The sequence below is a fragment of the Aulonocara stuartgranti genome (assembly GCF_965226115.1).
Source record: "Aulonocara stuartgranti genome assembly, chromosome: 5".
Taxonomy (NCBI): domain Eukaryota; kingdom Metazoa; phylum Chordata; class Actinopteri; order Cichliformes; family Cichlidae; genus Aulonocara; species Aulonocara stuartgranti.
The window spans coordinates 9,280,452-9,308,109 of NC_138943.1; the positions used below are offsets into that span (position 1 = coordinate 9,280,452).

The window sequence follows — 27,658 nt, forward strand, 5'->3', positions numbered from 1 at the left end:
AATGATGTCAAAGTGCCATGCCTGTGTCATAAATATAAATTGATTCACCTTTGACTCTATCCATCCAAATATTGTCTGAACTCGTTCACTTTCATTTCCGAGTCTGGCTTTAAGTTTTTAACACAGCCTCAGATAAAAGGTTTGTTCAAGGTCTCGCTGCAATGTCAAATCACCTCTGAATATGTAATGAATAACACTGTGCGTGTAGCACATTACACCAACAGCCTTCAGGTTTGTGCCAGTATGTACGAATCAGTGTAAATGTAACATTACTGTAAGTGTCAATCACATCTACCTTCACCGATTCTCTTTCTTGCCCTGACTCTGATACAACACGCAGCATAAATTCTGTACCAATTATCAGCAGAGGCTTATCTGATCTTGGCATAAATACTGGAAAACAGGAGACAGCTAACTGATTACGTCTATAAGTTAAATGTGCATACCAGCATCTCTAAGCTAACTATGAATAAACTTGTATAAGACCAAAATAAAATGCCTTGGGTTCAATGCTTGTCTCCAGGAACACCCCCCCCAAAAAAAAAACAAACCCCAAACCAAAAACGGTCTAGTCCAGGGGTAGGGAGCTCCAGGCCTCGAGAGATGGTGTCCTGCAGGTTTTAGATGTGTCCTTGATCCAACACAACTGATTTAAATGGCTAAATTAGCTCCTCAACATGTCTTGACTAAAACCTGCAGGACACTGGCTCTCGAGGACTAACGTTCCCTACCCCTGGTGTAGTCTATATGACCATAAACCACATTTTTACACCTTGGATGTAAATTTCTCTGCAAAACTTACACAGACAAGGTCAGACATTGTCAATTTGCAGATTCTGAGGTGTTTTATGCTAATTGTTTATCAATATTTGAGTGCAGTTCCTCCTGTTTCAAGTCTTAGCTTTTCATTTGAAGTCTCAGCAGGTAACTAAATACTTCCCCAAACACTGAAGACACTTAAACTTCACTATTAAACATAATAGTTAAACTATTAACTAAAACTATATATTAACAACCTAATAAAAGAACCTTCTCCGCCAGCTCACCTTTGCCTTTTCAAAGTCAAGGTCCTTGCCAATGGTGGTGAGTAGCCTGCACAGGCACTCCAAGGACTCCTCATCGTGGTTCTTGAGCAGCTTGACCACACAGTCATGCATAATGGCCTCTGTCAACATCTTGAGCTTGAAAAGCTCGCCGATGAACTTGATGTTGCCGATTGAACGCCGCCGGGCCTTGTCCTTTGCTTCCTCAAGCTCCTCCTGAAGCCGCTCACGCTCAGTCACCTAAAGAAAACAAGGAAACATCAAAGTTTAAAAATCTTATCTTGCCAGGAATGGAATATAGTCCAAATAAAATCCAAAGTAATACTTCTGAAGTCACAGATGACATACCGATGCAGCAGAGTCCAGCTCTTTCTGTTTCCTCTCAAACACCACATCGTCCACCTTGTCTTTCTCAAACTCCTTCTGGCAGCGATTTAGCAGCAGCTTGCGAAAGTTCACTGTGGTGTTGGGTTTGTCTGTCATCTGCACTCTGAGCTGTACGCGAACAAAGTTTGTAGTAAAGAGAAATTAGAGAAAAGACAACATCCCTAAGAATCTTTTAAGACTCAAGTCAGACCAAAACAACTGAAGTAGTTTTCATGTTATACTAAAGAAAAAGAATTTATACAAAAGCACACCAAAGCACACCCTTTTAGATGTAAAAAGTCATTTTAAACCCATTTTTATTTATATGCAATATTTACAATACTAACAATATAATAGCATAGTATAATAGTAACTTAGAATGAATATACCTACGGTATAATTTAAAGCATAACACAACCACAGCTCTGCGTCTTAATCGAGACAGTGATTGGCTTACCGTGGCGAGGCAGCGGCACATGTTTCCATAAGCCACGGAGAAGCTGGGCTCATCGATGGCCTTCTCGAAGACCAGGTCGATGACGCCTTTGAGTCTCTCCTCTGTGTCGATGGTCAGGTCTGTTACCTGCTTCATCAACTGGTTGAACTTCTGAGGCGTCAGCTTGTTCAAGATGCTCCGTACTTTCCTGAAGAGCTCCTGTAGGGAAGCCATCACGCAATCATAAATAGAACTTAATAACTCAGCTTATCAATCAGACACTGTATATTGAGTGAGTTCATTTAGTGGTAGGTTTAATTATTTAGGCGGCTAATTTTTGCTGTATTCTTTTATGTTATTTTGTGTGTTTTGCTGTCTGTGTATGGTATATTTGGCCCTGCCTGTGTTTTCTGAATCTCTGGATCCTCTGCGAGGCCCTCTCTCTTCAGGCCAGGCTTCCAGGCATTCTCTGCTTTTTTTAGCTGAACATCATCATTCACCACCACGTTCATGATGATCTTCCTGGGTGGAGGCCGTCGTTGCCCAATGCTCATTATCTGTGAATATAATGAAAGAAATCAAGAGAGAGTTAACATTGCTAATGACATGACTTAATTACATAAAAAATAATAAAAATAATAGGAAATAGGAAAAACAATAGGACACAAACAACACGACTACCAGGAGGCACTCATTGAAGTATAAATTATTCCAGCTCTGTTTAAATAGACTGCAGTGTGTCGGTGGCTACAAACCACCCAAGTATTTTCCGTGACTCTCTTTTGCATTTTTTCATTCATTTGATTGTGATTGACTTGCCAGTGGAAGTTCCTCCCATTGTTATTTTGAAAGTTCAAATGCACCTGACCAGCTAGCCCTACCACTTCCTGAATCGTGTTTTCCGTGCTGGCTAGCTTCTTGGCCAGGTTGCTATTGTGGCGATCCTCAGCTGCTTTTCCAGAGAGGATCTTATCCTGCAATCGGATGGACTCAAACACAACTAGTGACAGTTAATAGAGGACCCACAGCAGGTGGAGAGCTGGTTCCTGCCAATTATATCTCAAGATAGTGAAGTTGGAATGTATCGAGGAATGGGAGACTCATGGGAGAGGCATCTGATTATAATGCATACTGCACTGAATCCCCACAGTAGCGGCTGAGGTTTTGTTTGCATATATACTTGTGCGTAGGCATGTTAAGCTTATATTCTGCCATTGTCATGTATTAACGTGCTAAATCAAATTACAGTCTATTACACTTCGTTTAAGAGATATTACCATTGTACTAATCAATAAATAGATATATCAATAAATCAATAAATAACACTGATTTAACACCGTACTATAATTACTAAATTGAATTACTATAATTTAAGAATTATTATTTTATCACAAAGTAATGGAGAAATAAAATATTTGCAACTAAGAAAATAAAAAACATTGTCAAATATATTATATAGATTCTAAAATATTGTATTCTTTTAACTTCTCAACATCCAGTTAACTGACAAACCACTCAGTTAGGTTACATTTTAGCCACATGCTCAACATCCATAGTTTACTTGAAGATGTTAACCTTTCTTATCGAGTCTCATACTGTATATTGATCTTGTAGCTATAGGGTTTCCGTTTTAAGATTTCCATTGTGGATACAAAACCCTGCCCTTAAGCAAATCTCTCATGGTGCAGTGAACGTTAACACAGAATGCAGACAAACGTGGGTGCAACCCAAACCTGTAAGAAACACTGTATTAACCCTATGGATTATTAATAGGGGCACACTTGATTAGCTTAATTCAGTCTTGACAAGTGTACAACTAACTGTGTTACACTGTACACTGGAGTAGAAGCAGTGTGAGTAAGATTTTATGAATGACTGTGGCAGCTTGTGCGAGTACATGTGTGACTCACCGCAGAGCTTCGTCCTCCAGACATCTGTCTCCCAAAATCTGCGAAAGCAGGTGTGAAATCGGGTCCTCTGGAAATCACCCTGGAATCCACCGCTCGAGACGGCAGCTTGTTTTGGTTCATCTGCATGAAACATAACATACACAAAGACATACATAAACACACAAGGTAACCCTAACAGCAGGGGGAGCAGTGATACCCTGGTAATCTGGTAATATTGGCAACAGGGCAAGATGAGCCTAATAAGCGTGTGTGAGTGTGTTTGTGTGTGGAAGGATGAATTTCTAACCCGGTAGTCACTTTTAAAGGTGGCCTCCAATAAATGACAGTCATACTACATTATCAGTCTATTGTTTATATGTTCTTCTAGCACCGGTAATAAATTATGCTCGGCTTGTTCTGCGGGCCGTACAGTAAGAAAAGTCAGAACCAGATGTGGAAGGGGAGGACAGAAGAAAGGAACGCAGGAGAGAGCGAGATAGTTGTGGGGGAGGAGAGAAGAACAAATCCAGCTCTTTGTCTTTCAGCTGTCCTTGACTTCCTCTTGACTCTTTTCCAGTGAGATTTCACTTTCTCCCACAGAGAAAATGAGACTTTGGGATTGTACCAATCAACTGTTCGCCGGCCTGGTTGTTCTTTTTTGAGAGATGGGGGAGGGGCATGTGCTCTTGACACTGCCAAGTGTGACATAATAGCAATGTGATTTTAATCAAAACAGCATTTCTGCAGGCCATATGCTCCACCCATACATATGTGTGGATCGGAGCAACAAACTAAAACAACGTCTATTGTCGCCTGTTGACATGTGGTTGAAAAAATCCTTTTCATCCATTTCACAAAAAAAGGTTGATTTGAAACTAATGCTACAATTAATGATTGTTTTCAGCACCATTATTTTTTAATCTTTTAAAAAAAATGGCATTATGAATAATACCCAGAGCCTGCTGTGATTTCTGTGTTTTAAGTCTGTTCTTTTTTCCTCGACCAACAGTCTAAAACCCAAATGACAATAAATGCACAACGCTTTGAACTTCACGTTTGAGAAGCTGAAACCACAAGTATTTTTCAGATCAATGAGATAGAGTGGACTGTTTGGAATTAGTCTACATCATGGAGAACATTTGTTAATACCTTCAGATCAGGGGTCAGCAGCACACCTCTTCCAGCCCCTGCCGTGAGTGCAACTGTGCTTATTTTCAAATACATGCTGCTGGAGACCATCAAGACTCGTCATTCACTGGTGTAAGCTATTTAAACTCCAGTCTTTTGGATTTTTGCTGCAGTCCTTTGGTGACTTTGAAGGGAGCAGAACCACATCATATTGCATTTATTTCCTTCGTACGGTTTATGTGAGTTGCAGATCACCCGAAAGTCCATCGATAGCGAAAGGGACAGCTCTTGCTTCAAGCACTGCCAAAGCGAGAGCTAAATTTAATACACCTCAGGACCACCATGGGCCTCCAGCTACCACACTACAGCCTGCTTTAGGAGGAGAGAAGACCATCCACTCATTTTCTTAGCTCCTCGTCCAAGCAGGGGGATATGACCTGGATAAGTTACCTGTCCATCACAGCGTTAACACAGACAACCACATGCTAACATACGCACTTAATGCGAGTTTAGAAACACCAATCGACCAAGTATATTTCTGGACTGTGTGGGAAGAAAAACCAACACAGGGACTTCATGCAGGCACAAATGCCACACAGCAATGCCCCAACCAACAAGGAGGGTCAAACCAAGAGCCTTCTTACTGTGAAGTGACAATACTAATAATTGCACCATCAAAGTCCTCCAACTAAAACGAGACAATGCTTTTGTTTTGTTTGCTTCTTACTGTTCTGAGGCCTGAAGACTCGCTGAGCACCTTTATAACGCACACATCAATATCCCCTCCTCAGACAAAGATGCCCAAAACCTATCATTTTTTTTGTCACTAAATGATTTAAGTGATAAGAGAGTGGTGATAGATATGGGATTTTAGCTAAATGTCAGCTGAAGTCTGGTAACAAGAAGTCTGGCTCTGGGAATAAATAACAATAATGGAAAAAATAAAGGAGGGGTTTAGCCCAAGATAACAGAGATGGGCCTGTCAAGGCCACATATCTGCAAAAATAAAAAATAAAAACCTGACAACATTTTCAGCAATCTATTTATCTACACAGATGTCAGGCTGTTTAAAGCTTTATGAATTCTGCAAGACTGCTGGGCTATCTGTAGCTTACCTTGTCCAGCACCACATCGCTGATCGGTGGGAGCCCTTCAGGCTTCTGTATGCAGGCAGGCATGAACTGGAAGCCCAACAGAAACTCTCTGTTATACTGACGTTTCCCACTGGGTTCAGTCAGGTCTGGACAGCCAAGCAGGATTGAAGAGGAAAGTAAAGGGGGAAAAAAAGGATAAACAGATATGAGAAACAGGCAGAAGTGCTGAGCTTTTCATTTAGAGGCAGCTCTAAATATAGAAATATAAAGACAAATATTTTTATTTGTAAATGCAGAACTCCATCCTTTGCTCCCTGGATTTCAGTTTTGCCTTGGGTCATTTGAAAACACTGTTCACACAGACTGAGGTCCTTCTCACCTTCCATGTCTGGAGGAGCTCCGGTGGAGTTCTCCTTGTCTCCAGGGGTGGCTCCGCTGTCGCTGCTCTCCGTCTCCGAGGTGTGGCCTGCTCCGTTCCTGATTGGCTCCAACTCTGCTTCACCATTTTCCTCTGGAGCAGTGGGCTTTCCATCAGCTTCTGGACTGCTACCAGAAGCAGGAGCAGGGGTAGAGGTGAAGGCTGATGGTAGGGGTGCTGGGCTGCTGCTCAGAGGAGCTGACTGCACAGCCTGGTCTCCAGCAGGCTGATCTACTGGCTTAGACTCATCCTATGAGGAGGCAAGATTCCATTAAGGTCCAAGCGTGTTCAAATTAGGGTTAGGGTTACATTTAAACATATATTTTTAAGGTGTAATTATAACGTACTTGCAGGGCACACTTGTACATGAAAGCTTAGCTTTGAAATGGGTATTCACTGATTAAATTAAGGTCTACTTGTTTATTTTCAGGATAGACCAGTATATTAAATCTGTTGAGAGAAGCCGCTGTTCTGCAGCTCTCTCAGAAATTATTTTACAGGTTTTAACTGCCCCCACCCCCCCAAAAAATACATATTTACTGTAAAATAAACATCTGGAAGTCCCTTACATATTACACACTAAAATGATAGTTCATAAAAAAAGAAAATGTAAAAACTGAAGCACAACATGCTGCTTTTAACAGACTGAAACAAATGGTGACAGAGTTCAAAGACATCCTGCTGGTATCATTTATTTCCCTTTACTCTGTCCCCACAGTCATTTAACTAGAATTTGAATAGCCCAGTGCTTTTAGCAGTCCTCATCGTGGAGACTCAAACGCCATCTATGCACATAAACAGCACAACAGGAAACACCGAACTTCCTCTGAGTAATACAGCAGAACAATTAAAATACAAATACAGTCTACCATCAACTCAACTATAATACTTGTATTATAATATAAATTCCCATCGGTTATTATATAAGGATGTAACCTTTTTACTTTTGGCTGATGTATGGGAAAAGCTTGTTTAGTAAACAACCCGCTGTATTCTTCACCTTTCTTTTGGCTAGTTATGCAGTCTTAGGGAATAACAGCACATTTCACCCAGACAATATATCTCATTTCATTAGTGTGATTGCTGCATGCAGAACCCAAACAACATTAAGCGGTTCAGCTGAACTTGGCCAAGGTATGCATGCAGTGTGACTGCTATTCATGAGAATGGGACTCATATGCTTTAACAGCTACCTTCATCAAAGTTTACAAATCTAGAACAAGGTGTGTCACCAATTCTAAAAATTGCCTAAAATCAACCTCACCGTGCTCTTAAAAAACCTTGGCCATGAAAGAAAAGGAGCAAGGGTGCCAGACAAAAGTTTAGATGTAGAAACAAACTGAAGCGTACTCAGACAGCTTAGTGCAGTGTGAGCACAGCCCAGCAGGTGGCAGGGGAAGGGAAAACAACAATGCTAGGACATGGTACAAGACAGCTACACACAGGGTATAACCTTCATCAGAGACCTAAAAAAAATTCAAATCAAACAATGCCAAAGGTGTGGAGATATTTTCTGAAACACCACTTATACATGGCAGGGAAACACCACTCTGAAACACCACAAAATTTTTAGTCAGTGTAAAGGGTTTCCTCTTTTTTTCCCCCTCTTTTACTCTTTGTGTTTAAGATAAGATAAGATAATCTTTATTAGTCCCACATGTGGGAAATTTGTTTGTCTCCTAGTGTGCTTTGTGTATACGATACTAATGTATCTGTTACTAAACCTTCTATTTTTACATATAAACTTCTGGCTTCCAGCACTGAGATGAGCTGAGAACAGAAACACATAATGAACTTTTTTAGGCTTATTTATTATCTACACTCCTAAGGTTTTATGTTTAAAACCTCTCTGTGTGACTTTTTGTTTTTTTGCATAAAACGGCTCAAAACCTGTTCAGCATAGACTAAAAATAAGCCATTTAAAGCCCTTTATTTGTTGGCCAGTATTTGGCGGTGTTAGAACTCCGCCACAGCAACAAGCCTGTGCAAAACCATAAAAGAAAGGAAACGAGAGTGGAACGGAGATGGTTTTACATGCAGTGGACTGGCTGAGCAGTGGAGATGATGGATAACTCCTTGCTGACGATAACAACACCCCAAAGTCATTTATGTCTGCTTCCCTAACCACACATGTGGAAACATTTTCCACTTGAACTTTTGCCCAAATTGTGCCTTTCCTCCTCTCTCCCTCTCACATTCCTGTAACACTTTGCAGGACTACTCCTAAATGAATTAAGACAAAATAAAAACTATTTCGGAGAAAAAAAAATATCACAGTATCTCAAAAAATTATCGATTGTTTATTCGTCCACAGACTATAAGCCACTTCTCTCCAGAGGCTAATAAAAAAGAATCTACAATTTGATGTCAAGCTCAATACCTAGGTTTTCTTTCCTCTCTTCATCCTGAATTATGAGTTAAGAGGCCAACTTCTTACCTCATCCACATTTTGAGGTGCATCTCCAGTAGAGGTCCCTTCATTTGGTTTTCTCCAGGTCTTTGGTATTGCAGAAGCAGTCTGATTAACTACAGGGAAACAGAAACGCAGGAACTTAAGATCACTTGCAGCCAGTCAGTAAACAAGCAAGTCATGAGGGATTTAAAAGGTAAATTTGATTTAGTAAGAATGATGGCAAGAAAAGCATCTTTTTACTCAAGTTACAAACCCATTATGTTTTATCAAACTATCAATCAATGCTCCATTTCAGACAGTTTTTACTACTGTCTCTATGATTTCAATGAGAGGAGTTGTCCTTAATATGGCTCTAACCTTCAGTTTGAATATTTTGACAACCAGAAGAAAACTGAGTTAAAGGGAGACGGGTTAAATTTGCTTATTTCAGCTAAAGGTCTGCATCCAGATCCAGTTAAAACAAACAAAATTCATAGAGAGAAATGAAAATAAAAAGTCGACATTCAGTGGGTGCAATGCCGAGATGACCCTCAGTTTATTCAGCCACTCAAAATGAATGAAGATTTCATAAAAAGCCCGTGTTCGCTACCAAACAAGTAGAAACAAGAAAGTGTAAAAAATATTTCCTCTAATTTCCATGACTTGACTTCCTTTCCTTTTCCTGTGTTATGTTTTGTTTGATTGTGGACTACTGAGGATCAGCTATTTTAGCACAGTGTTTGAAAAGAGATTATCTGCAAAAACGTGCCTTATGGATGTGCCCAACAGGACCACTTAATTCAGCTATTTATGTATAACATCATAAAATAGTAATGGACTCATAAAACAGCCACTCATTGGCTTGTCACTGCCACTTAGTTTATAGCACGCTTTTAAAATGCCACATGCAATCAAGAACTTAAACGAACTCAGTACCCGTAATAGGACTCTTCCTGGTGAGTGCTTGTTGCTGGGACTCTGTTTTGCTGTCAGTAACACCAACGTGTGCCTCTGCCCCTCCTCTAGAGATGAGGTCTTTAGTGTCTAAGGACTTGCTCAGCTCATCAGCCTCCGCTGTGGCCTGCACTAGAGGCGGAAGGCCAGGAGGGAGCATAACTGGCAGAGTTGGGACGGGGCTTGAGGTCAGGGTGACTGGCACCACAGCCACAGGTGCCATAGGGGAGAGCGTAGCAGCAATGGGCACCTCTGGCCTCACATCAGAGGGCAACGTTTGAGAGGAGGAGAGCTCTCCGTAAGCAGGAGCAGATGCCTGGGGCTGGAGAGAAGGCTCATGAGCTTGAGTGTCCAGCTCAGTCCCAGAGTCTGCAAGGCCGTTCAAAGCCTTGGGAGCCAGCGATGGAGAGGCAGCTAAAGTTCGTGGGGCATCTAAAAGAGGCTTGTCTGTGTTGGGCATCTGAGGTGGTGCCGAAGAGGGCTTGCTCTCCCCAGCAGAGGAGGAGGCGCTGTGAGAAGATGCTGAAGTAGTGGACTCCCTGGCTGAGGGACGTTCACTAGTGTTGGCGACTGCAACTGGGAGAGTGACGGGGCGTGCCAGAGAAGCAGTGAAGGGAAGCTCGGGCTCGGGAGCAGGAGAGGGCTCAGATGCAGGAGTGTTGGCCTCCAGTCTCTCCAAGGGAGCGTCAGGCTGCACAAGCCCAGGTGAGGAAGACTTCTGGGCAACTGGCTCCAATTTTGGCAAGTCATCTAAGAGGAGGAAGGAAAATGATTTCAGAATGCAGTTAGCAAAGCTCAAGGTTTTTCCAATCAGAATCATGTATTAACACGCCTTTGTGTTAAAACATTACCAAATAAATAAATTAAAAAACAAACCAGAGCAACCAAAGTTCAACCATTTGCACAAGATATTGTTAACAGAGAAATTCCCGTGAAAGCTTGTCAAATCTTACAGGTATTTACAGGAAGAGCAGGAGGCACTGTTGATTCAATACTCATTTGAATGTGAAATGAAAGTGAAAGCACTCAATGTGCAATGTCAAAGTGATCTTTAAAATATCTGAAAATCACCAAAAGAAATACAGCTAGAGGGAAACACTGGTTGCTGTTATGGATGAAACAGTAAAATCATTGATTCATCAATTACATTACTTTAGTATTTTTTGAGCACCTAATGGCATGTTTTTACCATATGTACATACCTATAGTTACATATGCATGTATGTATTATGTAATGTAATAGGATTGGGCCCCTATGTGTTGGGGAGTTTTAGATGACATTTAAGGACAAAAGAAGCGTTCGGGGCAGACCTGGCCCTGGTTTGGTGTCTGAAGCCACAGCTGTCAACGGCTGCTGTGGCTGCTGGGGCTGTTGAGACTGTTGGGACTGTGGTGGTTGTGGTGACTCCAACGTGTAGCTTCCAGGATGGGTTTGCTGTTGCGGAGGAGGCTGAGGCTGCGACTGCTGCTGCTGCTGCTGCTCCGGAGTCTGGCTGCTGCTCGGCTGCTGCGATTTGAGGTAGAAAATGTGAGGATAATGAGGGTGCGGCCATAAAAACTAGCAACACAGAAAACCAGAAAGAGAGGCACAAAGATGCAGGCAAGCACGCACACAAACAAATAAACAAGCCCAAATGCAGAATTAAGCAAAAATAAGGAGTCCAACGAGGTAGAATAAGAGGAGAGATGAAAGACAAGACAGGAGAAACAGAAAGACGGAGAATGAGGGATGCGAGAGGAAGGGCAGGAGGAGAGGAGAAGATCAGGACGATGCGGAATTAAAGCACAGCGAAAAGGGGGTAGATGCATTAAAAATGAAATTGGGAGGGGGCACAAAAAGACAGAGAAAAAGAGGAAAGACACTGTTAACATCCACAGAAGGACACAGGGAGGAAGAAGTCCTAACATCCCTCTCAGAATTCAGAATCCAGGGAATCTGTCTCATTTGGGCTTTTCTTTTTTATCATTTATTAAAATGTGTCAATAGCATTAGAACACTAGATTTTCCATATAAAACAAGGGCTACTTTTCATTTTTTATAAAGCAGCAGTATGAGTAGTCGGCGATGTAAAGATCAGGAATGAGTACCAACACATTTCTATATTTATCTAAGCACGATGCCAAACAAATTCAATTTTTTATTTTGTTTGTTTGTGCAAGAATAGATTGAACAGAGTTAGTAGAATCTGCAACCTGAGTGGATTCTGAGGAAGGAGTAGGAGTATAAAGAAATTACATATGCAATCTACTGTAAAAGGTAGTGAATGAACAGAAACAGTGAAAGGAAGAAAAGCAGGTGTAAGATTAACAAGAGCTGTTAAACAAGATTACAACAAACTTACTTATTGCTATGAGACTATCACATGCAGAGTGATATTTACAAGTTATGAACCACCTCCATATCTACACATACTGTATGTGGCATTTAATAATAATCTAACTTGGTTATTATCTTTATGTGAGCTTTTGAGCTTTTATGCTCCCAGAAACAGGCTAAGAAACCAAGGGAATGAACATAATGAATGTGCAAAGATTTACTTTTAAATATTGGCCCTGATTAAAATACAACAGGCATGTAACATTCTAGGCTGAAAGCCCTCATTAATTTCTTATGATAGGGCAAGATGGCTGAATAAACTGATCCTGTCTGACACACACAGTGGCAGAGAGGAGATTAGAGCAGAGAGCTCACACTGCAACCAAGGAATATGAAACCTTCCACCTCTCTAAATACTTCTACGTAACTACTGCAGGTGAGAGGTGAGTGAGGGTATTCCAGAGTAAGCCATACCTGTGGTGGGGTTGGTGTAGAGGAGGGGGGGCCGACAGGAGGCGTTGAATTCCTGCTCCCTGAACCCCCTGCCATGATCTCCTCTGTGATATCCTTGCCACCCTGATTGGGGTCACGGATACGGATCTGGGAGGACAATGGCACAAAAGAAGAAGAAGAAAAAAAAAATCAGACCTTACTAAAGCGCTCAAGTCTTACAGCAATCCTGCATCAGCAGTAGATGATGTATTTTATCAGCTAAGAAAGGAAGGAATCAGACTTGGAGGGAATCTCACACTCAAATTGGCTGTAAATGATGATATAATGACCAGCTTTTAATTCAACAAATACACGTATGTTGTACACGCTAGAAAAATTGTTATATCGGTAATATCTGGTACTTTTCAACATAATTCTCGCTGGACAAGTCAACCATCAAAAGTTGGGTGAACTGAACTTCTACACAAACACACGAGAGACGAGGGAAACTAAGGCTACGTTCACACTGCAGGTCTTAATACTCAATTCCAATTTTTTGTCTGCTTGTTCACACTACGAATAAAATGTGACAGCAAACGCGCTCTAGTGTGAACCCTCAAAGCGGCCCGCATGCGCAAAAGAAGACGTCACACAAGGCACTCTGTTTAGACCCAGACCAAACAGTATTGTTTGACTGATGGCCTTAATATAAAGACTTGTTTCGGACTTTACGTTTCCCAATTTGCTTTAAGTTATAAAGTTATTTTGTTATTTACATATGGCCTAATAATTATCCTTATTGCTGTTTTAGAGAGGAGCGGTGCTTCAAAGGATAGTTGCAGATTACTGTCAGAATCTGCAGATTATACAGTACAAATAAAATGGTCACGTTTCTCCAACGTTGTCTTCCCAACAGTTTCACTGACATCTACACGGGACGGCCAGGAGGCGCTTGCGATGTCTTATTGGGCGCTTCTCCAGCACTGATAATTGGCATCTGTCTTGTGTCAGTGACGTAAAAGACGGATTTAATGCGACTTGACCGTTCACACAGCAGTCGCTTTCTGAAACATCAGATGTGTATCCGATTCAGTACCGCATATGAAAGTGACCCAGATCGGATTTGAAAATATCGGATTTGTGCCGTTCACACTGTCGTACCATGATCGGGTATGGGTCGCATAGGGTCAAAAAAGTCAGATTTGATGCGCTTTCGCCTGCAGTGTGAACATAGCCTAAGAAACAGTGAGGAGTTCCTTTCCAACTTTCCACCATGAAGAGAAAACACACCTTCTTTACATATAGGAATGAATGAATTACCTTAATTACCTTAAATTGAAACACAATTAAGTAGGAACAGTAGACCAAAAGGACACAACTACTTGCTTAGGGATAGAAGTGTTTCCTTAATAAAAAATAAAAAAAATACCCAGGCTTAGGACCAGTATGGAGTCAACCTGAAAATCCAAGTGATATGGTATTTACAGTGCCACGAGAAAGTATCCAGCCTCTTTCAGATTCCTTAATCTTTTGCAAATGATGATTTAATTGATTAAGAGGAAAAAAGGTATGCAAATCTACCATTAGTTTTTCATGTAGGGCTAGGTAGGTTTGGACAGTTTTTCCCCTTAATGAATGAAATTATCATTTAAAAACAGCAACTCTCCAGCATGAAAAGGCACAAATTAAAAAGTCCCTTTAATGTGTGACTTCTTTTGTGTGGCTTCCTCTTGTTTTGTGTATATTCCTCTTGTTTTTATTTGTTCCTGTTGTCTTACTATTTGTATTTCCTGCACAGTTTGTGTGAGTCCCCACAATTTCACTGTACATGTAAAATGACATTAAAAGGCTATTTGATTCTATTCTATGAAGAGGAAGTATTTAGTCTAGTTATCTTTGTCTAATATTAAAACTTGCTTGATGATCTGAAACCTTTAAGTGTGACATGTGCAAAAAACTAAGAAATCAGAAAGGGGGCATATACGATTTCACAGCACTCTATCCTCGGGGTGCCTCCCTTCCGCTACTTTACAGGATACAACGCGAGCTAATGTCATAGCTAGGGGCCAGCCAACGTCAACAAATGACCAGTTTCCAGCCCCAGAGACAAAAAATGAAGCATATCCAGCTGACAAAGAGACAAATAAATGCCACTGTAAGCATACCTAAAGGAAACAGTGTTTAGTCAAACTACAGCCTTGTCACCAGAGTGTTTTGGCCAACGCCCACCTATACAAAAGTGCGCAACAGGATGCTGATTCCAGTTTACTTAAAAGTTATAGGTGTCATTACTAACAAAGGTTTTGTAAAAGTTATACAAAATATCTTTAATATTTAAGTAAAGGATGCCCACTGAATTATGCCAGATTATTGAAGTAGTCTGTCATCTCTTTATTTGTGATAGACAATGTATCTTCTTCAAAGGCTTTGAACGAAAATCATGCAGGTGAATAAAAAAAAAGAAAAACAATTTCAGCCTTGGTTGGAATAATTTTCACTGTGAAATCGTTGAAATTCTTATTTTTATGTTGTGTGAACTGACTTAGAGGTGAAATTTGTCCCAAAAAAAAGAAAAAGAAATAAGTATTGTGTCAACTTTTCCCTTTAAAAAAATTACAGAATTAATAGGATACTCACTGTTTTCTTCTCACGCTTGGTTGGTGGAGGTTGCTGTGGTGTAGGCACTATGATAGGGGGTGACGGGGGGTAAACAGACTGTCCTGGGAAGTAGGGTGGACCAGCTGTGGGAACGGGAGCAGGGACAGAGGGTGAGACAGGTGGGTGGTACCTGAGGGGATCTGAATGAATTTGCAAGAAAAGACAAACAAGAACAGAAGAAAGGACATCTTAGTTAAACCTTACAGTCACAGCACTGTAGGCACACAAGAGAGTTAGTGAGTGTTTGTGCTACTCTGTCATTAACTGAGATTTTATGGGTACAGGACTACCACTGCATGTGTATGTGTTGCATTAGTGACTCACGATATGGGGCTGGGTACTCCCCTGGACCTGGTCCAGGATAGAAGGTGCCAGACCCTGGGGGCTGTACAGAATACTGTTGAGGAGGTCCCACGTAGGGTGTACTGGGGCGGTACTGTATAGAGGACAAAAGAGAGAGACAACCAATGAAAACAAGACATGTACTGACCGGTTTAGTCTTTTATTTTTTGGGTCCTTTTTCGTTTTTATTTTTTTATTTTTAGCATTTGTGGGAGTTTTTATGGGTTTTAATGGTCCTTTTGATGATCCTTTGAATAATCCACTGAATTCTGTCTAGACCAGTTTATTATGATCTTTTAGGGTTGTTCAGAGGACACGCAAAATATTTGTGCATAACACAAAAGGCAATGCTGCTGCTGGTGCGCAAACTTTATACATCTAATGTGGAGCTATGAGTATAGCTGATACTCTGCTAAAGACATAAAGACCTAGCATGTGGTTTTACTCTTAGATGCTAGTGGAATAATTCTGCATGAATTAAACTGCACAGTTCATAAATAATTCTCATTTATGTTACACTAGAGCGTGTAGTAATCCTCTTGTTCATTCTCTGTCTGAAATAAACTATTTTCCCTCCCTTTCAGATTACTTTTGGCCCACTTCTTTTCTCATTGGCTGCCATTTTCAAACAGAAGATTTCAACAGCAGGTGGGAGGGGCTTCTCTATTTTAAGCCAGAACTTTTTGGAACAGTTTGAAGCTTGGGCTTTTGGCTCTCATACCTGAAAATTTGCATTCACCGAACTTGTTATTTGAAACTTTGGGTACTTTTTATATAAGCACCCACTACTGTTATAGTATAACCATCCATTGAGTTTTACACTTCTGACTCTGTGTCATGGGGGCAGCAGTCTAACCAGAGATGCCTTCAGGTGGATACAAAGGCATTCCCAAACTAACTGACAAATACATCCTATCTCGTGTGCTCTCGGTCAGCTCAAAGATCTTCTCCCGCATGGATGTGCCAGAAAAACACCCTGAAAACAACTTCAGCAGCTGCTTTCAATGCAAAGGAGTAACTGCCCTACTCTGTGGAAGAGACCACATACACTTGAGAGGAGGTTACTTCTATTCGAGAGATCTCTTTCTTAACCACTACAGACTAGCACAGCTCAATTTCTTGGTACATGACAGTGTAAATATATATGACAGAAAATAACAAAAAGCACACTAGGGCCACTTAAAGCAATTGTTAATGTAATCAAAAACTTTAATCTTAAATATGACCATTCATTTTTATTGCTGGGTGCTGTCTAAAATGTTTTCCTGACACTTTAAGTTTGAATAATTAAATATACAGCCACCATAAAACTGGATGAGGTTGGCACAAAGAATGGAAACAGCAGACAAACAACTAGCCTAGCTGTTTCCAAACAAAACATTTTAACACCACCTCTGAAGTGCTCTAATTTACATATTATATATCATTTGAATTCTTATCGGAGTTTCAAATTAAAATAACACAGAAAAGTTGATTTTAATACTCTTGGTGGAAACTTTCCGATACATGTTTTTGCTGAAAAGTAAAAATAAATGTAAGGCCCAATCAGAGTTGAAGAATGGTATTGATAAATAGATAGAGCAACTATTTTAGTAGTCTTAATTGTACCTATAATAGTGACTTCTTTACCTGTGGGATGTAGTACTGTGCAGCCTGGGGGGAAGGGAAAGGCATGGGTGCCATGGTCATCATTATTGGTTGATTAGTGGGGTAGACGGCTGCCGTGGGAGCTTGTGAGCCAGGCCGTATCGAGGGCGTGTTCGTCGCGATGGTGGGCCTTGCAGGCTGCATTTGAGTCCTCTGAAAAAACTGAAGATAACAAGGCAGAAAAAATAGAGAGAGAAACAGCAGAAGACATTGAATACTACCCCAGATACAAAGTCTCATTTCAGCAGTCTGTCATGCTTTTTCTAAACTACAAGCAAGTAGACTTTTAGACCTTTACTCCAGATTTGGTTTTTATCAGCAGCTTAAAAAAGGCCAGTGACCACAACTTTCCCTGAAAGCAATGCTGCAGACAGTTCAGACTGTTTCATTAGACCCACTCTGAAAGTCAAAAACACTTTTATGTCACTTTTCCTCCAAAAATAACCAATAATCTCTTCCTTGAATTATTTACTAAACATCTCTCTGAAGTTTGGATTACATATTTTAGCTGGCAAGAAATGTGATGAATCAGATGAATATTTACATAGTGGCACCAGTCTGAATTTAGCTCACTTTACACACTCAAGTCCTTAATTTTTCATCCTGCCACAAACATCTAACCAGCAGCCTTAAAAGCACAATTAAGTCATTCAAACAGAGATGACATTTGAGTTAAAAAAAAAAATGCCCACAGCACAGAACTGCAATCATCCGACTCGGTCAAACCTCATGTGTACATTGCTGTCGTGATCCCGGGCAGCTTCACAATGTTTCTATTGTTAAAGTGTCCGACATGGTCACGATTGAGGTGGTGGATCATTTGGTTTAGGTCAGATCTCTTGACTCAGATCAAAATTGAGTCAAGAGACTGCTGTCATATCTTTCTCATTACAAAATTTTGTTCTAGCAATTCAGAGTGAAAAAACTAATCAAGGCACAGATGCATTAAAAGAAACAAAGATTGTTTTCTCTGTGCTTTATTTCAGTTCTGTTGTGTATGCTACTGTCTTTACACCACTTCCATTCATGAATGTAACAAAATCAGGGTTAAAATATGATTTTATCACAATTCTGGTGATTTTCCTGTTTGGGAATGATGGAACCTCTTTAAATCCATCAAGCAGTCATGATGTTTCTCCTGTCAATAATATATCCTGTTGCCATTTGCTACCAAGATGAATGGGATAGATTAAACTATTTACTATAAACATTGGTGTGTTAATACATTGTTTTGAGTCAAACTTCCGGATATTTTATCCGTCCCTTGTTGCCTTTTTTAATCACAGTTTTATTTGGGATTTATACACAGATGGAGATTTTCTGTGGTATGAATATTAGTAAGATCACGGTATAGCTGGATAAGCAACCTGGAGGCGAGAGATAAAACTGTTCCTCTTTTGACTGCTCATATTACAGGTTTCCTCAGTATATCATCTGCCTCCATCCCACCCCAAACCTTGCATCCTCTTCTATCTCATCAACCCACTACATCCAAAAACCTCTGTGGACTTGGTGGCAGCGTCACCATCTCCAAACCATACATCATAGCAGATCTCAATACTGTCGTGTAAAACTTCACTTTCACTCTTGCTGCAATCCTCCTGCCAGAAATCACAAGACCAGAGATAGACCTGGTTATGGTTTCCTGGAGAAGGCCCTAAAAACTTTAAGGGAAAGCAAAAGTTTCCAGTTTTTTTTACCTGGAATGTACAACTAGAAAAAAGTAAAAGCTCAGACTTTTAAGAGCCCTTAACTATGGTTTTTGTTTTGGCCAATCTCGCAGCTGTACAGAATGTGCGACACAGGCCACTGACCTGCTCGTCATGCAGAAATATGGTCTTTTCTGGTGTGTCAAAGAGAACAGAAAAACAAAACAAAAACATACAATACTCACAGTCACTCCAGCTACAGTGGCTTTTCAAATACATGTCACAATCACTTAAAAGTTAAACATCAGAGAGGGTCTGTATTTGATTAGCCCAATGAATTTAATATGCTGAAACTTTGTGTGCTGGGCCTGAAGAAAGACCACCACCAACAGCTGTGACCGACTTCCAAATAAGCGGGACTCAAGCTGGGAATACCCAACCACAGTCACAGAGTGCCTCAGTGAAGAACAGAATGGAGAGCAGAATAAACAATGCTGTAAAACAGTCTAAAAATATCCAGGAGGGAAATCACCTTTAACATAATAAATCAACTTCAATGGCTTTATTGTAAATAGCTCTGTGAAAATCTGGGAAATTACCGGAAAAGTCATTATCAGTCTCTGCTGGCAAAGCAAGAGAACGAGACAGAGACAAAAAAATTCAGAACATTATTAACACAAAGGAGCTTTGTCACTTAAAAACAGGCTTAAAACAATCACTAAAACAACTCCCCCAACAAGACTGTAACCATATATACATAAATTAGTCACCTATATAACATAAAACATATTTCCAAGGCAGCAAACACATTTCTTTTCACAAAGGACAAAAAATTATCTAAAAGAACAAATACTTGGGAGGGAATATACAGTTTCTCTCTAATTGTGCATGCTGTTCATTTAACTGTGCAAGGTGATAGAGGATGAGTAATGAATGGGGAGAAAACTAAAAAATTATAAACTGAAAATTCCACTAATGATCCTCCACGGGATAAAAGACAGGACATAGGGGAAAAAATGATGATGAAAGTCCACCGTACTAAGAGTACACTGCAGTGAAGATGAAGGGGTGTATAGGGTAAAAAGTCAGGAGGGATGGGATTATTTGAGCATGATCCTCGTCATGCCATGCAGGTCTGCAGAGACTTTAGACAAAGAGGTAAATTACCTGGATGGGCCTGAATCCTCCCTTGGGTATTGAAAGCAGGAAAAAAGAGAAAAGCCAATAGGAGACCATACTGGTGAGATTTAAGCGGCCACACACATCAACAGAAAGCTGTCCCATTACTTCTATCTAAATGACACAGTACCTGGTTCGGAATCGCTTTGGCAATATATATAACTAATATATATAAAATAATCTCAGAAAATGTGATGGGTAATAATTGGGCAGTAGAGCAGGAAAGACTCAAAAGTCACAGTCAAAATGTCAGATCGGTATTTCACTTGTTGCCATGTGGCACCCAATGTAACATGCACATAACTATTATTTAAACATGCATTTTTAGAAAGGGTTTCTTTGCCAATTGGGATGATTAAACCCTCGTGACAATGAAGTGGGACTTCTCTGCACCAGAGGGATCTCACTGTCACCTGAATCACTGGCTCAGCAAGAGGAGGGAGTGTTACGGGCTGCATGAACGATGAGTTTCAGACACATGTCTATATTATGGAGCAGATGGGCTTCATTTCAGTCCCCTGACCTTCATATGTTACTAGAATTGCCACCAGAGTTTAGGTGAAACCCAGGCAACAACCTCCTGGGATGAAATACGAAAACAAAGCAAAACTACCAAAAACAGCAGGCTTCACCTCAGCTAATTCAAATCACTAATCACATATGTACATGTTAAACAATGACAACGATAATTATAACAGTTCTGGTGTTAATTATAGATGCAAAACAACACGTTTCACAGTTAGAAAATGTACTCATCCTTGCAGATGATTTGCCTCGCAGTGGTTTGGTCCATTCCCTACCATTCCTTAATTCATTTAGTTTGCAAAGAAATAAACATAAAGCACATGATGTGTATGACAATGTTCTTTTCTTCTAGCCATTAATAATTTTTTTTTTTTTGCATTTCATTAACTTCATGGTTTAATTTTTTTTGCTTCAATGCAGCTACCACATAGTTAAGTAGCAGCCACTCGAATTAGTCCCCTAATACATATTTTTGACCAGTTTGTTTGGCATTTTTTTCCAATATGGTTTGTATCAGTAATTGTGCTATTTAGCACTAATTAGCAGGTATCTGTGTCTGGAGAATGCAGTCGTACATTCAATAGATTCACCTTGCTAACAAAGTCCTTCTAATAATAGCGTTTCTCGCCACTGCTGTCCCTCTGGAGAATTCTCCCACAGACTTTACTTCAGGAGTACTGCGTCTCTCTCTTAACAGAACTACTTTACTGTGATACTTCTATTTTTAACATATTGCTAAAACCAACTCCTCAAACTCAAAAGAAAATGCTGAAAGTGAGTATCTTCATACCATTTAGGGTCACTGGGTTATTTAAACTTACCTAACTTTAGTTTTTAGTCTATGACAAAATATTTGAGTTAACTGAAAAAACTGAAACATTTTTTCAAACTTAGAAAACGAACTAAATTAAAAATATAGAGGAAATGTCCTTAATTTTCATCTTTTGGATTTGGTTTGGTCAAATTTATCAACACAACCAGCCTGAGGAGACTTTGGTGCATGTTTAATGAGATTTAAGATATCTGCATGACAGTGAGTCAACTGCTTTCAAAGTGCTGTCATTATGTCGTATTATCTTTTCTGATTTTCCTAAATCTTGTCCCTGAGAAAAAACCCTTGTATGATGATTTTAAAAAATATATAACTAAAACTAATGAATTTTAAACAAACTCATACTAAAAAAAACTAAACTGAAATGATCAAATTAAATCTGGAGTGTAAGAGAACCCACGCAGGCACAGGGAGAACATAAAAACTCAAAAGTCCACACAGAAAGCTCCCAGGAGCCAATGGATTTAAACCCAGGACCTTCTTGCTATGAGATCAACATGCTTGACAGCTCAAATCTAATAAATAAATAATACAAATAAAACCTTTGATTTTTGAAAATTCAGGTTTACAGAGTCATTTACAGTGAGAAACTCTCAAGCAAACAAATGTTTATTTTAGTGGTAACTAATCTCCAATAACTCTGCTCTTTTGGTTCTCACACATACAGACAGAAGATGTGCTGAAAATCATAACAGCAAGTAAAAATCATGCTTATTTGTAGACAGACTTATCTTCTGACCAAATAAATGTTTGGATCTCTATGCTCACTTTACAGTGCATTGAGTGTGTTTCACTAAAACAATAGCCGTTTTCTCTGTTGGTATAAAAGGCCACTGTTTGTCTCCTCCTTCTTTCCGATTCCACTTCCGTGGTGGCACAAGAAATTTCAGCACCAATTTGTGACAGCCAGAGCGTGCACTTGTTTATGTGTGCGTGCGTCTGTGTTTGTGCCAGTAAACACGCCGGTTCCACTTTGATACCATCCTATTAATAGACTATATGAAATTTGTCTACACTGAAGCAACCAGAAGGTGAGGATGTTACACAGCAAGTGACAGGGGGCACATCTTGTGGACCAGTGGGTGTGAATAACACATCAACCTCATAAACGGGCAGCTGCATGAATCATAGTGGTGTGAATCAACAAACACAAAGATAACAGCAGGCCACATGGATTGAATGTCAGAACCCAGACATGTCTAAGACTCTTAGCATCCACAAGGTAATACACAAACACCATCATAAATCCCAAACTGCAAGACATGAACACATCAACATGCCTCCTATTGACTTTGGTTTACACAGTGTCTACAGTCTAACAGGATCCACAGTGTTATTTACACAGGTATCAGCTATCACCACAGGAAGATGGGGCCAATCCACACACAATTTTTCTAGGCTCTTTTCTTGACTGCAGCCTACCTGACCACTACCTTGTCTTAACACTGAAAAAGAAGTTAAAAAAGCAATATCTTGGTATTTATAGTGGGAACGAATTCCAAAAATATGACAGATTTAGCCACATGAGCATGTAATGTTCCCATTTCTGTTTTTAGGAAATATATTCTATCCAAGAGCTTAGGTGGAATATCATAATTGTCCTGTTTGCATTAACAAAACTGGAGAAATGCCTTAAAACTAAGGTAAAGATTATCACAACAATTCTCTACTATGAAATTAGTAATTTGGTGTCAGATTGATGTCTGCTCCAAAGAAGAGCAAGAATTGACATGCACCTCAGATTACCTGTTTGATTAACAAATTAATTTTAAAAAGTAGGCCCATTCAATTTCACTAATAACATAATAAAGTCGTACAACTGCTGTTTAAGGGCACTTGAGTGGAAGAGTGAATACTTTAAACATAATGTGTACTCAATCCAAATTATAAAAACTAAAAAAAATTGTCTCCCATTCAATTAGAAATAAAATAATGGATACTGAAAGTGTCAAATGAAATGATTCAAAAGAGACACTTGGCTTAGGCCGCAGTCACACGGGCCCACACCCAATCATCTGGCCACCACAGGTCACTATGGAAAAATGTATATTTCCTGACCAATTGCTGAATGGTTGCTGGTGAAACTGGTTACAAAGAGGTATACAGTGCTGTACTGAAACCCCCCTTGCGGATGCTTTGGTTGCTGGCAGACTGCTGCAGCTGAGCATGGTTTGCGTGGAAGACCCTGACTTGTCTGCAAAGACTCACCTACTACAGTAAAGCGTAAAACTGAGAACGTTTGCTTTCAAAGTCAAAGCTGAGCTCTCTGGAATGTTTTGACTCAGAACTTTTACCCTGAAGACCAACATTCTCCATTTCCAGTTTTACTACCACTTATTGTTGCTTGGTTATCTAAGGAGCTTGGAAAGAAAGCAACTAGACTTTGTTAAGTTTCTTGAAGACGTTTCACCTCTCATCCCAGAAGCTTCTTCAGTTCTAAAACCAAATGGTGGAGAGTCCCAGGTATTTAAACCCTAGTGGGAGTTGCCCCTTAAGAGGGTCATTGACCTAGTATTGATCATTACCAGCAGAGGTTTCAGGTGAAACCACTGTCAGACCTTGCCTCGCCCTGTCACGTAACATATTGTGATCACCTGATGCAAGACATGAGTGGGTGTTAAGGCAAAACTGCATTGTAGGTGGCAGACAGTTGGTGTGGTAAGCCACCTCCTCTGTTCAAGGATGGTTTTTCACAGTAGACTGCTTCTTTCACTCCTCTTTCAACCAATCAGCCTTCTCTGTCTCTATTCTATTCAGTTCTCTTCTAAAATTGCTGAGTCTTTTCCTATCGAGATGGCTCTTCCATGTTGTGCCATGGGTTTATAGAGTGGCTGTTTGGTTTCCCCAAGTAAGCCAAGAAGGATAACAGCAGCTCTATGGTAAAATTGTATGAACCAACAAAGCATTTCCATCAAAGTTATGAAAAGAGGAAAATGTAGAACTTATAAACCAAAGCTCGCCAACGTGGTTATATATGGCTGCTAACAGCGCTCTCACACTGGCATTTATTGATGATTTCACTGCTAATGGAAGCAACCAGATGAATGCAGAGGTATACAAAAGCAGTCTGTGTTCTCAGACACAAAGCGTCTGATGACGACTTTATGCCCGAGACTTCAAGCAGTCGTTGACTGAAAAGCATTTGCCGCAAACCGTTAAGTATGAGAATTTTGTCTGACTTGATGAGTTTCACTCTGACTACTTTTAAACACCTAAACTTTAATAACTGATTTAAAAGGTCATCATCTACCACACAGTCCTTTCTGTATTGATATCAACCTAAATTGTAAATTTGAATGCAGTGTCCAATATTTCTATTTTAAATTGAAGGTGCTAAAACAAAGTGGCTAAACACAATTCCTAATTTAAAGCATAAGGTAAAACAAAAATTAATATGCAGACAGAATCGCTTTCAAAACTGTCAATATAATGAATAACAGTGGTTGGTCTGTACTCTGCTGTAGACTATGTGTGTTTGAGAAAATACAAAACTGAATAAACTAACCAAGTTATATAATTTAAAAAGCATTAAATGTCAAGGTTTCTTGCAAAATCTTGTGCAAAACATCCTACTTTTTCCACTTAGAACCCAAAGGAATCAATAAATTAAAAGCTGATAAAGGCCAAATAACAGTTACTGGAAGGAACTAATTTCACCCTCAACATAAAAATAAACATGAATAGTTCAAAAAAAGAATCAGGAAACAGCTCGGTGCACCTGACTGGATATCTTGATTAACTAGCAGCACGGAAACATCCCATGACAATTAAACCCTCTTTAACTGTTTCCAAGATTCTTGAAGGCTTTTAAATCTGAGACTATTTTTCTCCTAAGGAACAGCAGACGCCCCACAAACAGGCCATTGCCAACAGGGCCCAGCAAACTGCTTTGATGATGATGATGATGCAAGAGAGGGAGCAGGAGGGGCGTACAGCAGGGGTAAATTACCTGATGGTGGGTTGGTCGAGGGCCCGTAGCAAACTGGTGGGGGAGGGAGGAGAGGTCCAGCAAGGAGATTGAAGCAGTGATGGCAAAGCGGGGAGAAGAGAGAGCATAAGAGAGACACAGATACAGTATAAGATGAGCAATGGAAGCCGACGCTTGGAAGTACAACACAAAACCACAGAGCTACAAAGCTTTAGAGACACATGGCACATGATTCAACACTAGTTCTCAGTCACAGCATGCATTTGCAAATAATAGCTTGCAATTGTTACTTGTAACTACCACATTGAATATAACAGATTTTAAGGCCAGCGAAGACACTGTGAGTAAATGTCAAATGCAGAAAAAATACATTTGATTGTATAAGGCATACTGCAGTGAAATAAAATGGCTTAAGTGGCAGAATTTAAAACAAGGCTTACTGGACAGTGACTTATTTCCTGTTAGCTATGCTCTTCTGATACAGAAAGACTTACAAACAAAGTAAATGAGACAATATTATACTGAAATATTTTCTTCTAGGCTTTTTGTGGTAAGATTTTTTTTTTTTAAAGATCATTCCCGCTTTAAAGGTTTTCTTTCAACTACACTGAACATTTCAGGCATATATATTTCAGTCAAAGAGAAGCAGAACCACCAGCAAAACCAAAAGACCTGCTTGGTAGTTAATATCAAGCTTAAAATGGACCTATGATGGTTTTCTGTTTTTTTCCCCCAATTCAAAAAAAGTTGGAATGATTTCTAAAATAAAAAGAAAAATTGCAGTTACTTGCAAATAGAGATTGCAATCTAGAAGTTCAGTTCCTTGGAATTGTTCATCTGCCTGCCTAACGATCCTGGTTATTTGTTCCACTGACGTCTGATGCATTTGCATTACGACGTCATGTAAACGCTCCATATTTTGGTTTGGAAAGTATCCAAGGTGGCATCAAGAGAAGCGCTCCAAAAAAAAAAAAAAAAAAAAAAAAAAAAAAGGACGTGAGGCTCACTTGCAACACAAGCAGAGCTTTGATCACAACAAAGGGGGGAAATACCTCCAACATGCTCAAACATTTGACCACAAAGCTAAATTCATATCATGTCCCATCCCGACTTGCAAACCACATAAACCTGTATTTTATTCACAATACAATACAGAAAACATATCAAATGATAAGGTGGGAAAATTTAACTTTTAACAAGCAAATTTTAGCTTATTTTGAATTTGATGGCAGCAACACGTCTCAAAAATGTTGGGATTTGTTTTTACAACCACCTGTAAACATCTGGAAACTGAGGACAGTAGTTGCTAGAGTTTTGACAGGACAATGTCACCCTACTCTACAGAGTCTAGCTGCTCAACAGTTCTGGGTCTTCTTTGTCTTATTTTTTCATTTCATGATGCTCTAAATGTTTTCAGTTATTTAAAGGTCTAGACTGCATGGAGGGCAGTTCAGCAATCAGACTCTTCTACTACAAAGCCTTGAGCATTGTCTTGCTGAAAAATGCAAGGGCTTTGCTGAAAAGGACATCATCTAGATGACAGCAGATATTTCTCTGATGCTTTTCCAAATGTGCGAGCTTCAAATTCTATAGGCACTAATGCATTCCCAAATCATCTGAGATGTAGACTTTAAAACTGAGCACTCATAACAAGCCAGATGGTCCTTCTCTTTAATCTGATGGATGTAGCGTCAATGTTTTCCAAAAAAAGATTCAAATTTTGATTTCTGATTGCAAACAGTTTTCCGCTTTAGTTCTAGCGGTTTCTTTTATGTACCACTTGCTTTTTTAGCCAAGTTATTTGAAATGTGTTGCTGCTAAAATTTGTCATCAAACTCTTAAAATCTCAGTTTAAACATTTGATATGATTTCTATTTTCTTTTGTAAATCAAATATGGGTGTTGAGATTTGCAAATCATTGCGCTCTGTTTTAAATGTAAATAAATTCCAACTTTTTTAGAATTGGAGTTTGTGTATATATTCTTACAGTGTTGGATGTTCACATTAAACATGTCATAGTTGTTAATGAGGTAAGCATATCCATAAGTAATCCCTATGAGAGAAAAACAGAACCCATATGCTTTTTAAATCTTCTGTTTGTGAGAGGCAGCCAATCAGATGAAATTTAGCTTAAAAGGAGGTTGACCTTAAAGGGAAAGGAGGTGAAATCATTCATTTCAGTCAGAACTATGGGACCCAGTACAAGTCAAGTAATCGTTTTTATGCAAAGCCATTGTAGGAAAGTCAAAGAACAAAATAAACGGAACTAGAAATGAGCGCAACAGGTCCACTTTAAGCTTCCCTTAGAAAGTGAGTAAAGCTTAGATAAAGAATTGCCACTTTGATGTAATTTACATTCCTTTATTCTGCACAAGAATTGTATTGAAAAGCCTGAATTTAACATGATGACACACCTGACAACACCTGAA

The 27,658-nt window shown here is 39.7% G+C and overlaps 1 protein-coding gene across 4 annotated transcripts in view; it reads right to left on the reverse strand.

Annotated features, from left to right (window-relative positions):
* eif4g3a (eukaryotic translation initiation factor 4 gamma, 3a) overlaps window positions 1-27,658 on the reverse strand; it is a 70,615-nt gene that overhangs the window by 20,359 nt on the left and 22,598 nt on the right. For all 4 annotated transcript variants that reach the window (XM_082532161.1, XM_082532163.1, XM_082532162.1 and 1 more), the window contains exons 5-19: window positions 25,251-25,283; window positions 17,099-17,278; window positions 15,452-15,563; window positions 15,107-15,267; window positions 12,512-12,637; window positions 11,032-11,227; window positions 9,703-10,470; window positions 8,812-8,900; window positions 6,336-6,624; window positions 5,978-6,102; window positions 3,756-3,875; window positions 2,247-2,402; window positions 1,867-2,064; window positions 1,392-1,538; window positions 1,047-1,283 (exon numbers count right to left, since the gene is read on the reverse strand). In XM_082532161.1, the coding sequence (XP_082388287.1) occupies window positions 1,047-1,283; window positions 1,392-1,538; window positions 1,867-2,064; window positions 2,247-2,402; window positions 3,756-3,875; window positions 5,978-6,102; window positions 6,336-6,624; window positions 8,812-8,900; window positions 9,703-10,470; window positions 11,032-11,227; window positions 12,512-12,637; window positions 15,107-15,267; window positions 15,452-15,563; window positions 17,099-17,278; window positions 25,251-25,283 (2,937 nt within the window). The remainder of the gene's footprint in view (window positions 1-1,046; window positions 1,284-1,391; window positions 1,539-1,866; window positions 2,065-2,246; window positions 2,403-3,755; window positions 3,876-5,977; window positions 6,103-6,335; window positions 6,625-8,811; window positions 8,901-9,702; window positions 10,471-11,031; window positions 11,228-12,511; window positions 12,638-15,106; window positions 15,268-15,451; window positions 15,564-17,098; window positions 17,279-25,250; window positions 25,284-27,658) is intronic.